The sequence below is a fragment of the Pongo pygmaeus genome, chromosome X (genome assembly GCF_028885625.2).
Source record: "Pongo pygmaeus isolate AG05252 chromosome X, NHGRI_mPonPyg2-v2.0_pri, whole genome shotgun sequence".
NCBI classification, from domain to species: domain Eukaryota; kingdom Metazoa; phylum Chordata; class Mammalia; order Primates; family Hominidae; genus Pongo; species Pongo pygmaeus.
In genome coordinates, this window is record NC_072396.2 from 40690701 (window position 1) to 40704240 (window position 13540).

At 50.0% G+C, this 13540-nt stretch overlaps 1 protein-coding gene across 21 annotated transcripts in view; it reads right to left on the reverse strand.

Annotated features, from left to right (window-relative positions):
* Positions 1 to 13540, reverse strand: part of BCOR (BCL6 corepressor) — a 127258-nt gene that overhangs the window by 14154 nt on the left and 99564 nt on the right. For 11 of the 21 annotated variants that reach the window (XM_054470872.2, XM_063660416.1, XM_063660417.1 and 8 more), the window contains exons 3-7: positions 12446 to 12524; positions 8352 to 11183; positions 7640 to 7693; positions 6976 to 7162; positions 365 to 628 (exon numbers count right to left, since the gene is read on the reverse strand). In XM_054470872.2, the coding sequence (XP_054326847.1) occupies positions 365 to 628; positions 6976 to 7162; positions 7640 to 7693; positions 8352 to 11183; positions 12446 to 12524 (3416 nt within the window). The remainder of the gene's footprint in view (positions 1 to 364; positions 629 to 6975; positions 7163 to 7639; positions 7694 to 8351; positions 11184 to 12445; positions 12525 to 13540) is intronic. The other 10 variants (XM_063660419.1, XM_063660424.1, XM_054470874.2 and 7 more) reach the window with 1 other exon arrangement.

Genomic DNA, 13540 nt, shown 5'->3' on the forward strand with positions numbered 1-13540 from the left:
CAAATTAATCAAAAAGCCCCCCGGGGGGGAACAAACTGTCTTACGCATCACTAATGGGGTGGGGGAGGGGGGGTGTGGTCACTGGTCTCTGCTTTTGGGAGGGGGCCTAATCGTCTTTGGCCATCTGGGTTCTGGCTTTGGGGGAGGGGAGGTGTGGGCGGCTCCCCCCGGGGCTCCAGGGTGGGAATTTCATGAGGCAGTGTGGGAATGGAGAGGTCCGCTCCACTGCTGCGTCCCCACGGCTTCCCTTCACCGACTCTGTCTACGGGGGTAGCGCGCCGCACATCCACATCTCCTGTCCATCCACTGTGGCCGCATGCACAGGCCCACCCCCCGGCAGGCGGGCGAAGCAGACAGGGCTCACCTTTAGAGACTCGTCGGCGTTTGGCTTTCAGCAGAGGGTCCTCTGGCACCTCCTCCGCAGTGGTCTCAGTGTGGCTGCTGTCACCTGAGACTTTGCGTTTCCTGTCCACCCGGAGGGTGGGGCTGTGCGGCATGTCCGAGGCCACCTGGTCTGCGGGAGGCTCGCTCACGGGCTGCCTCTCCACAAAGTACTTCTCCACAGGAAGATCTTTGTCCTCTGGGGCTTCAAAGGGATCGTGGTGCTTGTTTCCAGCACTATACTCGCCTGGGGGAGGGGAGACAAGAGGGCATTAATGAAGCCCGAAGGTCGCCATGAGAAGGCAGGATCTGGGGAGCGCGTGGGACCACCATGCCCAAGGTAATCTGCTATTGACAGCTGCTTCTTTGGAGACTGGGGTCCTCACACATGGTTAGCACAAAACCCTCAGAAACAGAACTTTCCAGAGGAAGGGTACATTGAAGACGAGTGGCAAGTAAAGCAGAGTGAGGTGCATGTCACACTCCTGACTTTCTCCTTCTCCCTTCTTATGGTTGAGGGCAAGAGGGAACCAAGAAAGATGCAGCGTCAATGCTACGTTTTTTAAAGCACTATAGTCCTTTCAGCAGAAGATGCAACCAAGCTGGGGCTGACCTAAAAATCTTTATGGAAACATTTGCTGAGGTCATTATTTTGAAATAAATGGCAGGCTGATGGGATAAAGTGACCAAATAGCCCCAAAATGTCATCTATCGAAGGGATAACACCAATATTCACCTAGGCCAACCAGGGAGATGAAGACGGACAAGAGACAAGAGTGTTGAAAGAAAGCCTAGGTCCTTGATGGGCAGAAGTGACCCTCACTCCTGGGGGGCTCTGGGCCTACAGTCCCAGCCAGAGGGAGGCAGGGAACCCAGGCAGACCCAGGCTGCTGGAAAGAGGGGCCTGGCAAAGCCAAAGGCAAGGTTTCCTAACACATACACGAGTTCAGAGAAAACTTCAAAAAACTCGGTTTGCTGGATGCACAGATGTGAAACCAATGGGTTGGGTTGTTCCCATTTCCTGTCCAACACAGAGGGACCCCTTTGGGGATGCTGGCCACCCCAGCTGACACTCCTCTTCACACCCTCTGTCACAGGCAAGCATCGACAGACATCCCCTCATTGTTGGTGTGTCTTTCCCATGCCAGGCCAGCGCTTGAAAAACCGCTTGTTCCAGGAACCCTGTGCTCGGCCTATGACGGGCCTTGGGGCTTTTCCTTGAATCACCTCAGCCCAACATCACTTCCTATTTTTGCTCTAGCCCAAGAAATAGCTCATTAACTGCTTTGCTGGTCACAATTTTTCTAATACACAATGAATATAAACGATAACTACTTAATGACCACTGCGAGGTTAAGGTGTCTGCCCTTGGCCCGCTGAAATGATCCCTTTCATCACCAGGGTTATGAGTCTGGTGTCTTGGTAACTCTGAGCTGAGGCACACAAGTCAATTTCTAGATGAAATAAGCACACACCTCATCCGCTGATCTCATTCTTCCTCTCCCCAACCCACTTCAAATATTACTCCCACTCCTGACCAGCACCGCTCACCCGCTTCTCTCGGGGGCATTCCCAGCGGTTCACAGCAGTCAGCTGTGGGGGTGAGCTTTACAGGGGTGTTGGCTAGCCTGTGCTCTCAATGGTGCAAGGACCCATTCACCTTCTCTTCAAGGGTGTTCTAAGGGGGAACAGATGGGGCTGCATCTATTCTTGCAAAGGAATGGTAGAATCTCCCCAACTGTTCCTCCTCATCCTCACTCACGACAGTGCACTGTATGGACAGGGATGGCTGGGCCTGGGATTCGGCACCCAAGCCCCCACCACGGAATACCACCCCAGGTCTCTGTAGGTACAACCAGCAACGGATGGGCATCCAAAAACATGGCCAAGGTGGTGTTCTGTCACAGCAGCAACAGGAGAAAACACACAAGCTGCCCAAACCTTACACTATGCAGAAGTGGTGACCACTGCACTCAGCTTGGCCTGGGGACGCAAAGAGGGTGGGCTGCGACTCGAGCTGCTCTGTCTCTTAACCACTCTGGCAGTAACAGCGCCACTTTACAGTTTGGCCCCCTTGAGTTGTAAAGTGGGACTATTACTGCAAGCCACCTCCCCCGGTGGGCTTCATAAACACAGTGCAGCAGGGCAGAGGGTAAGGCTGGAGAAATTACTTACAAAAGGAGGCTATGATCCCCAGACCAGCTTGATTTTTAGCCCTGATATTTATGAAAGTTTAAGATGTGAACTGATTGTCCTAGTTATATACCATTTGACTTTCTGGGGCCAATCAGCAGCCCCTGAAAGCCCTGTGGGAGGGGGCTGCGGGTGCAATGTAAAAATGTAAAGACTGCGTTACGAAGCGCCACATGCAAGGTTACTTTTATACTTTTAAAGTGTACTCATTTCCCCTCCCTTTAGGTAGGAGAGACGGTTTGAGCCAAGTGGTTTGAAAGCAGAGGTGACTAGGTAACATCACAATGCCTTCCTGGGTCAGAATGAGGCAGCAGCTTAGCCAGTGTGGGGCCCCACCCAGAACGAACTGCCCTGTCTTGGCACCCTTCCCAGAGACACCCCCCATCAAACCCCCATCAGATTAAGAATCTCTCAACCCTAGTGCTTTGGATTTGACTTCCACAGCTTCCATTTGAACTCCAGGTCTCACACAGCCACCTGTATTTGTAACAATCTCAACCAAGTCTAAGGCATCTTTCTCAGGGAGAAAGTTTTCCATTGGAGTTTTGACCTTCACTGTAAACTTCTTAATAGTGAAATGAGTTTATATCTCACCTACCTGGCCTTATATTTGGTCCACAGAAAACCACCTAGAAGACTTGTAATCACTTATTTCACAGACTGGCATCAACAGGCAGTGACTGACTGGGGACCTAGTCTCTCTGCTAGGGAGCACCCCCATTAGACATGGGGAGGTCCTGCCATCTGTCTTCTCTGGGGCTTCCCATCTAGGAAAAGCTGCCCAGTGGGGGGGGGGGGGGAGGGCTCCCATGCACACACCACTTTCTGCTCCCCATTCATGGGGAGGCCAGCAGGCTAGGATAAGGGGTGCGAAACACATATGCTTCCTCCAAGTCCCCACCATTCCCCATTCAGCCGGACAGGGCCCCCTTCTGCCTCCTGAATAGTCCAGAACTATTATCGGGAGCCCTCCACTGCTGCATCTGGGGTTCACTGCAATTATGCCTGCCCACACGCAGTGTAGATGCTTCTTGTCCGCTCTCAAGAGGATCTTTCCGCAAACAAGATCTTTCCGCAAATGAGGCCTATTGTCCTTCCTTCAACCCCTGAGCCTCTCAAGGCAAACATCCCAATTCCCCTCAGTGAAGGCCCCCAAACCTTATGCTAGGGTTTCCCTCCATGGGCCAGTAATAATCCCAAAGAACACCCATCTTGACTGCCGAAGATAGGTATGGCAAACAGCTATGAGGGAGAGACTCCAGGTCACTTTCCTGTACACTTCACTTGGACCTCCCTCAAATGGAGATATTCTTACCAGTACCCACAGAAATTACTCTTGAGGGCAAAGGAGATGGGTGGATAGACAGAGATGGAGGGATAGATAGAGGTCCTAACCATCAGGGTCCTCTTCCATTGCAGCTGCTTACAGCCCTTCTATGAGTGGAATGCCATGTGCCTTTGGTCATGAGATCTAGGCAGATGTGAACATGGCTGAGTCCTACACCATCTACCACTTTCTCCTTGCATCATGGTCTTATAAGGCACAGCACATATATCCCATAATGCACCATGGCTATGCCATTGCAATACCTCATAGAAGCATCGCCATGGCAACATTTACAAGTCACCGTGGCAACAAAGCAACTTCACCACTGTTATAACCATGCCCAGTAAGCCCTAAACAGGATGGCAGAGGACTGAGATTTTTGAGGACTGCCCATGACATCTACTCCCTCTGCAGGCAACATCACCTCCCGCAAGAGGCCAGCCATGTTATAACTTCTACCCTCTCCAGCAGAGGCATTGGTAGTCATCTGTCTGCCCAAACTCAAAGTAGTTTACAAAGTACATAGGGGCTGCTGTCCTGGAAGAGAAGTTTCCTGAGCCAAGAAGTCCCATGAAACCCTTTCACTTTCACTCAACGCTTTCTCCAGCTCCCGCTCAGGCATTGCCACTGAGTGAGTCCTAGGTCCACACAAGCCAAGCAGCTGCCAAGGGAGACAGACACCCAAATTCAAGAAGGAAGGGCTAATATGCACATCTAATATGTATCAACAAAAGTAAATCAATCAATAAAAATAATAAAACTAAAAACAAAAACGAAGGGCCCAACACCTCTGTGTTCCCTACCCCATCTTCAAAATGCCACTGATCATTCCTTAGGAGCTTGGGGACACTCATAACTCATTTGTTCAATTTCTAAATGAAAAACTCAGTAACCCATACTATCACTAAGAGTCAATGAAAATCCTAACCACGGTGTTGTCCAGTTAATTCAGTTTTTTTAAACAAGCCCTCCCAACAAGATGCACCCACACGCAGGCAGCTGAGGCCGCACAAGCGGCACCTGCCATCTCAGAAGCTACTGGTGCTGTAGGAGTGGAGGGGAGAGGCTTTGGGGAGGCATCCTCTACCCTCTTTGTGACCCCTGCCTGCCCCAAATCCCCACCCCAGTTTCCATATGCTCACAGCTTGGCTCTGGGCCACAGTGACACCCATGAAGAGACGTGAAGGCCGAGATGGCTCAGTGAATTTGAAGCCAAACGGATCCAGCGCATGCTGTCCCCTGGATGAGATGGCAGTGGCAGCAGCAAGGACAACGTTTCCTCTAGGTTCCTCCTCTTGATCAACCACAAACCAATAGTGCCCCAGCTCTTCCTTGGCCCTAGTATTTAAAAAGGAGCCTTCTCCTTCCCCCAACCCTTCTTCTGCTCTCCCTGCCATGGCTCATTACCTGAGGAGCACTACATGGTGACTTATGGCTTGCGGGGCCCTGTCCTGAGTGCTCCAAGAACACAGCCTGTTGGTATGAAGCTTGGAGGAACTTACAGAAAGGGAAAGGGAGGCCTTTCTACATCATGTGGGGCTTGGGCCCTGCTCCCCATTGGCCACACCAAGTTACTCAGATGTGAATGGAGGGTCTGGCCATGTTACTCAAAAACCAGAGCAAGGGCAAGAAGGCTGGAAGCTGGTTAAGTTCCTGTCCCTTCCTCCAGGCCCCCAGCCATCTACTCAGAACAAAGAGGGATTCTTATGTATGGCACTCCCTCTTTTAGAAGCACCTTCCCCATCAACTCGGCCTTGCCCACTTCTCCCAGGTCCCTCTGACAACATTCCCAAGAGCTGGTGTTGAGGCAACTCAGAATGGGGGCTGCGAGTTGGCAGCAATCATCAGGGAGGAGGAAGGCTTTCTTTGCCACTTCACCCAAGAGTGGCTTGGACCTCCTGCTGCCCTGCAGCCACTCTTTGAGGAAGAGTGAGCAACTTCAGGTACATTGAGTCCCTGCCACTTGAGTAAGGCCACCACTTACTAGCAACAGAAACTACTTTCTTCAGCAATGACTTACAACAAATCAGTCCTGGTTTAGCTTACCCAGGATCCTGGCAGGTGGCCTTAGTCTGCTCCCAGGGATGAGCTGGAAGTGGAGGGAGGGGTGTGTGCTCCAAGTAGCAAGAAGCACAGTCTCCCTGATCACATATTCTTCCCAAACTCTGTCAGGCACCGATGAACTGTGTTGTGAATGTCAAACCTCCGACGGCCCATGGTGGGGAGCTCTCAAACATACCCAACACTTCCAAGTGTCCTGTCTCAGGAGGACTTTGCACCCACTCCTCCAGTTAGCTCACCCAGACACCCTAATTCCCCTTCGCCCAATGAAGTTTCTCATGTTGCAAGCAGACCTAAAGCTTCAAGCTTGCACATTTAAGAAATAAAGAGGAAGACCTTCTCCACTTGCTGCCAACACATCTTAGCACCCTAGAAGACCCGTGAGCAAATCCCAAAGTCAACCCTGTTGGTGGGGTGGGGCACCTGCTGTAAGGACCAAAGGGAGTGTACTGAGGAAGATACTAGCTTTCTCTTCACATCACTTGCCCTCCAAAATGCAAGCTGCCTTCTGTCCGGTGGGAAGAGCCCCCTCATGCATGCCAGGCTGCCTTGGGATTCTGTGGCCAATTCTCCCCCACCCCCTACAGTAAACCATAACGCTTATCTTTACGGTGATTTCACCATGTTCATCCTACTTCAACAACATCTATGCCTTTGGAGGGAGAATATAAGGACTCTTCATTCCCTGTCACCACAAGGGTGGGGCAGGAGATGGCTGGGAAGTGTCATTCCACTGCTACAAAATACAACCTGTCCCTGCACCAAATTTCCTACTGCCATACCTCTGCTACATTGCGTTATATTAGACTGTTATTAACTCTAGAACCAGTGCTTCTTTGGAAAAAAAGATGTGTCCCAGGAAACTATCTTTCACAGATGCCTTATTCCTGGTTGCCACCATTCATAAGGACAATCGGCCCTTCATTCCATGCATGGCAAAAGCAGCCCATTTCTCCAAGCAGATGCCAACCGGACCTGAGGCCAACACAAGCAAACTGCTCAGGTTTACTTACATCTCTCACTTTCGTTCTGTTCTGCAATGGTCTCCTCCAGGGCGACCGACTTTGGCTTTTTGTCCTGATTTCCTTTCAACCTTTCCCAGTCGGCTGGGCTGAATTTGCACATCTCGGAGTCTTTGGTTGCTGGGTGGCCACCTTCTCTTTCTTTCATCTCCAACTCTGAGAAGCGCATCATTGCACGCTAGAAAGAGAACGGAGATGGAAAAAAAAAAAAACAACACCTTACCATAAAAGCTATTTCATTTGCCTTATCTTAAAGGAAAGTATTTTCAAAGAAAAGTGCCCAAAACCAACCACAGCTTATGAGATGTAACTCAGATATTTTAAAGTTTAACAGATAAAACTTAAGAGTATCTATATATAAGTAGTCACACATTCTTTATTCATAAAGTCATGTGTATATAGATATATATGCGGTGTGTATGTATATCCACACATACACTATTGCATACAGACAGACATTCTCTTTTGAAGGTAAATAAAACAAAACAAAAACACAACGCAAAGAAAATAAAACAAAAACACAACAGAAAAGAAACAAAATACACAATGAATAAAGACGACCATGGCCCACAAACTTCCCTTTGTATATTTGGAAACGAAATTTAACTCAAAAGGTTTATGTAAGATTCTAGTAATAAAAATTTGAAGAACTGACCTCACAGTAAGCAGCGGGTAGACATAAAATACTGTCCTCTTGTAATCCTTCCATCTATGTAATTAAAATGGGCACTCAATGGATCATTTAGATAACTTCATCCATTTTTATAAGCATAAACCAATTTTTTTCTTAACATTGCAAAACAATTTGGCTTTATTCATCTTTTAATTAAAAGTAAAATATCTTAAGGAAATTCCTATACAACATCTATCATAATTCACTAGCAAGTTAAATACATACTCTATCCCTTTAAGCAATCTTTTTTCTTTTTTTTTCCTTTCTTTTTGGTGAAAAATTTGCATGAATCCCACAGACATGCGGCTGCTACACATCTCTACCAGGTATCAAGTAAGGCATTCTAAGCAGCACTTCTAGGTATATTTGCTATCTTACAGGCAGAGAAATCAAAGCAATTGATAGGTAAACGTCATGCAGTCTTTAGATACCCTTCACAATAATTAAAACATCGGTTATCAGCAATTGAGTGGAGTTCCCTTATAATCTACAGAATAACTTAAAGCATCCAGACACGCCTCAGTGCTACCACTCACGTTCTCTTACTGGCCACATTGCATACATTCAAAATACCACAAGCTTCATTCACCAAATCTGCCTGGTGCCCTGCCCTACCATACTCCCCCAATCCTGTTTACACATTAAAAAACTGACAACTGGTAAAGTAACTGAAATTCAGGTGGGGGGGGCTCACCTGCAATGCCCGTTGCTCCCGGCTGAGCTGACTGGAATCTGCATACAGTTCGGTAGTGACACATTTGAATCGGTCACCCACGTAACCCGCTGAGTTGGCGATTCTCTTTGCCAGCTTAGATGGCTTCGGTTTCAGAACTTTGCCATCATTTGATTCGGCCTCATCAGCTCCATCTTTGGTATAGGTGGGGGTCACGTCCACACTTGGTGGGGCACTGCCCACACAGAATGGTTTGGGATCCTCTTGGGTTTTACCAAAAGTTACAGCAGGGCCATCGCTCCCCAGAGGTGGCTCCAGGAATGGAGTCGAGACTGGCAACCCTAGGTTCTCTTTGTTGGTACCTGCCAGAACACTGTCCTTGCTTACGCTGAAGACTGGCTGTTTGAAAGTATAAGTTTCATGGAAGTCACTGATGCGCCCCAACTCCTCTCTCAGGGCGATGAAATCACGGTGCTGCTGCAGGGCCGGCTCAGCTGAGGGCTTGGGGGGCTCAGCGCTCTGGCCAACACTCTCTGCTGCAAAGCTGGGTTTGGACATGTTTGTGTCAGTTTTAGCATCTGGTTCTTCTCGGAGAAGGTCTACGTAGACAAGCTTGTCGCTTTTGACAACAGTTTTCCCTTGATTCCAGTTGGGGTTCGGCTTTAGGTTCTTGTCGGTGGTGACATCTGGATGTAACTTGGCGCTGCTAGTTTCCAAAATCTCAGAAAACCGATTCCGGAGGGTTGGGTCCTCGTAACGGGCTCTCTCATGGGACCGGGATCTCCTCTCTGGTTTCTCCTCTTTAGTGATCTCTATGGGTGTGTGTGGTATCAACATGGGATGCACCATGCCCAACCCCAGGGCATCTTGGTAGGTCACAAACTCTGGACGGCCGGTGGGCAGCCCATAGGGCAGTCCAGGCTTTGGGGCAAGGTGCCCAGGAAACAGACTGCCATTGGGTAACAAAACTGGGTGAGGGTAGACAGGTCCTTTGCCATGTAAGGAGAGGGGACTTACAGCAATGCCCTCGGGGGCTGGGTAAGGGAGGTAACTCCTGGGGTAGGGAATTGGTGGGGACCTGAATGCCTCATTTGGAGACAGAAATATAGAGCTTGGTGGAAGGCCGTTCTCGTTTGCTTTGAAACTCGGTTCTGGGTTGCTGGCTTTGGCGCCCTTGCTGCTGGTGCTGCTAGTGTGCTTGGCAGGAGTGGCCGGGGGCTGGCCCACGTGCTGAATAACGGATGGTGTGGTTTCTACGGAGCTCCTGCTGGTTTTGGTGCCATCTGCATTGGCATTGGGGGCGGGTGATGCAGAGGCTGGGCGGCCCGCACTCGACACCGACCCTGAAACGTTAGTGATGACGGCATCGGTGCCGCCCATGCGCGGGCATGATGAACTCCGCTGCTGTGGTATCGCCCAGTCCAATGCCTTGTTTTTCAGCGACATGCTTTTGCCATTGTTCTCTTCGTTAGGACTTGGCCCAGGCACCACCCAGGATGAGGGAGCAGTGCTGATGATTTCAGATCTATAGATAGCACAACCATTTCCTGGAGGAGATAGTGTTTCTTTCGGAATCTCACTTCCGGAGAGCACTAAGCCACTTCCAGCCCTGCTGTGAACCAGGACCGTGGGAGCCATCTTTTTCATGTGGTCGGCTTTGGAAGCATCTACATCCACCACTTTAGAAGACAAGTCTAGTGGCTTATCTGTGACGTCTTTGGTAACGGTCTGCTTCTCTAACAGAGGAGGTGAGCTGCCGTCTTTTCTGTCTTGAACCGCTGTCTTCCGGGCATGCCCGGGCACTGGCTGGGCACCTTCGCCCCCTTCCGGAGCCTTGGGATACTTGCCATTGGAGAGCCTGGCCGCGGGGAACTCGCTGCTAACTGTCATGTATGGCTTCGACAGGGCAACTGAAGGAGAGGTGGAGATCCTGGCATAGTGCTTGTGGAACTCCGAGTAGGTGTCTGCAGCAGGCTGGGTGGGAAGGTGGACTCGGGGTGACGGCCGAGGCGAGGGGGGCAACAGGAGAGCTGTGTCCCCCGGCAGGCCACTGGTGACCGCCTTGGCAGAGGGAACCCTGGGCTGCTTACTGTTCTGGATGTGAGGATAGGCATGGGAATCAACAGGATTCCCAGGGCTGACGCCCATCTTCCACGGGAGGCTTTTGTCTGCGCAATGGACGAGAGGTGGGATGGCTGGGGAGGCCGAAGGTGTCGAGAGCCTCATGGGTGATGCCAAGGACGATGGGATGTGGGGACCAACGTAGTGAGGTGGCGGCAGGTAGAGAAAGCGCTCCCCATTGGTGCAGACTGGAGAATACAGCGGCTGGGCCAAGCTGTAGGACTGCTGAGGTAGCAAGGCCTTGTACATGTTCAGTGAATACTTATTTGGCGAGTCAAGGAAAGGGTAGATGGCTGGCGTGGCACCCTCCATGTAAGGATTGACCCAAGGCAGCCGCAGATAACTAGCACCATTGATGTTGAGAGGGCTCTGTTTGTCGCTGGCAGGCCTGTCCAAGCCCAGCGCTTCTGCTGTGGCTACAGCACTTTTTTGTATTCCAGGCGGTGTTTTGTATATAGCACTGAAGCCATTTGGGGGTTTTCCAGAGACGGCAGAAGCCTCCACTGTCTCGGGTGTATTCGGTTTGAACTGCATCTCTGGATTTCTTTCCGAAGAAAACCCAAGGCCACCTAGAGTGCTCGTGGCAGCCTCCCGACCTTTCTCTGAGCCCAGTCCACACAAGCTAGAATAGACGATGTTTCCGGGGACCCGGAGCCCTTCCCGGATCAGGCCAGTGCGGTCCATGCTCAGTGCTGCCAGGCCATCGATCCTATGGGCCGTGCTTGCATCCACCTTTGCAGAAGAACAACACGGGTGTTACTGGGGCACTCCTTCAAGGCAGCAGCACCCAAAGACACTGCCAACTAGTTCAACATGCCATCAGCCTTAACATTCAAGCAGAAAGGGTTAAAGACAGGCTTCCGGGGGGGGGTCTGTTTCCCCTCCCCCTTATCCAAACCCCTTTGCTGCCTACCTTCTCACCTCTCAACTAGTATCCTGGAAGCAGGGAAAACATTGGTCCCTTTGGATTGGAGGCCCATACATTAATTCAGTCATCTATTAAGTCTGAAGATTTTGGCCAGGCGCAGTGGCTCATGCCTGTAATCCCACCACTTTGGGAGGCCAAGGCTGGCAGATTGCCTGAGCTCAGGAGTTCAAGACCAGCCTGGGCAACACGGTGAAACCCCATCTCTACTAAAATACAAAAAAATTAGCCAGGTGTGGCGGTGTGCGCCTGTAGTCCCAGCTACTCGGCAGACTGAGGCAAGAGAATTGCTTGAACCCGGGAGGTGGAGGTTGCAGTGAGCCAAGACTGCGCCACTGCACTCTAGGCCGGGCGACACAGCGAGACTCTGTCTCTAAAAAAATTAAAATTAAAAAATAAAAATAAAAAAGTCTGAAGATTTTTACCTTCTCAGCAAAAATTCTTTGCTACAACTAAGACACCAACTCCAAAACTCTCAGCATCACCCTCATGGGGTACAGAATTCACACTAACCCTCCCTGGGCCTGTCAGGCTAGGGGGTGGGTGTTCACTTCATTTCCCCTGGGTGCAGGAAGGCATGACTTAACAGAACAAGAAACAATCTTCGATGGGACAACAGGAACAGAGGACTTTAGCAGCCTCATTTCTAAATCAATAAAGAGGCCATGGGTCAAACTGTGGTTGTGTCTTTTGACTTCCTCTCCCTTGTGTCTGAAGTGACAGTCCTGTGTTTTGTATTTTACTGGAAAGGTAAACCCTAAGGGGCTACTTGGAGGCTGGAAATTTATCCAGCTGGGAGCACTGATGTGGCATCTAGCTTATGGAAGAAAAGAGAGTACACATCCCACCAGTCACTAGGGGACAGGGACATGTGTGGCGAGGCAGGAAGGCAAGACTGGAAGAGCTTGGGTGGGGGCCTTGTCCTCTCGCAGAGGCCTCCAACTCAGCCCTGCTCTGAACTGCCACCCCTACCCCATTCCCCACCCTTTAAAGGCATGCAAATTAATACGATTGATTACAGATCACTGATATGGAGATATGGCATCAACAGAAGCTATTAATCTCTTACCACGTTGTGGTTCAAGGGATTCTCTTCCCTCAGTTCCAGTCTGGCTTTTGAAGCGTCACCATCATTTACAAGGATTTTCCTATTTAAAAGGATATACCAAACTTCATGAAAGCATTCCTCACTGAATCCATCTTTCACAGATCTCCCCAGAACAGACCAGTTTCTACTAACCCAATTTTTAAAACTGTCCTTAATCCTCCGCCCCCACCAGCTGTCAATGGCCCATATTGAAAGTTGCCCCCAAATGGTGATTCAACTTGACCAGGAAAAACAAAGGAAACACAAAGCTTTCATGTGTGAGGACATGAATCACAAATATGATGTCCCCAAGGTAGGTAAGCCAGAAATTAAGCACGACCACTTCTCCCTCGAGATCTTTTTCTCTAGAGGCCAAGTAGGCCAATCAGAGCTCAGCTGTCCCAGCCAACCCTTATAAACTCTCCTGGAGGGTAGACATGAAGTGGTAACACAGCCAAATACCAAAGGGGGCTGGAAGGCTGGTCGTGTCATCAACCACTTCCGTGTTACCCAGGAGGGCAGGCTTCCAAAACTTTTTCCACAACAAAGTTAGGGACCATGTCCTACGAAACTGGTTTCCATGGTGATAAAAAAGCCATATTTGACTGCCTTTGTCAAAATGACAGGGGGATACACACTAGTATCATACAAATGTCAGCCGTTCCAGGCTGAAGAGGAAGTTGCACATCTGTGCCAGGCTGCTGCGGCTGCCCTGGGACTTGTTATCAGAGAGCATCGATAAAGAAAGTGCTTGGTGCCAACTTCCAAATCCCCAGGATAAAAATCGCTGACAAGCGGCAGAGGAAAAGTTTCCTCATTACCCCGAAGAGCAGCTTCAATCATCTATTGCTTAGCTGCCTCCACCCCACAACTCCAAAATTACTGATTAGGAAGCATAACAGAGCTGTCTGACGACCAAAAGCAGGCGCCAGTGGCCTCTTGGAACAGGCAGCAGAGGACAATGAGAGATCCTGGGCTTCAATGAAGGAAAAGGGTGGCTCTCTCCCCGTTTATTACTGAGCAAACTATTTGTTTTAAAAGCACATAGAATGCTGCTCCACCTGGGCCCACACTCCT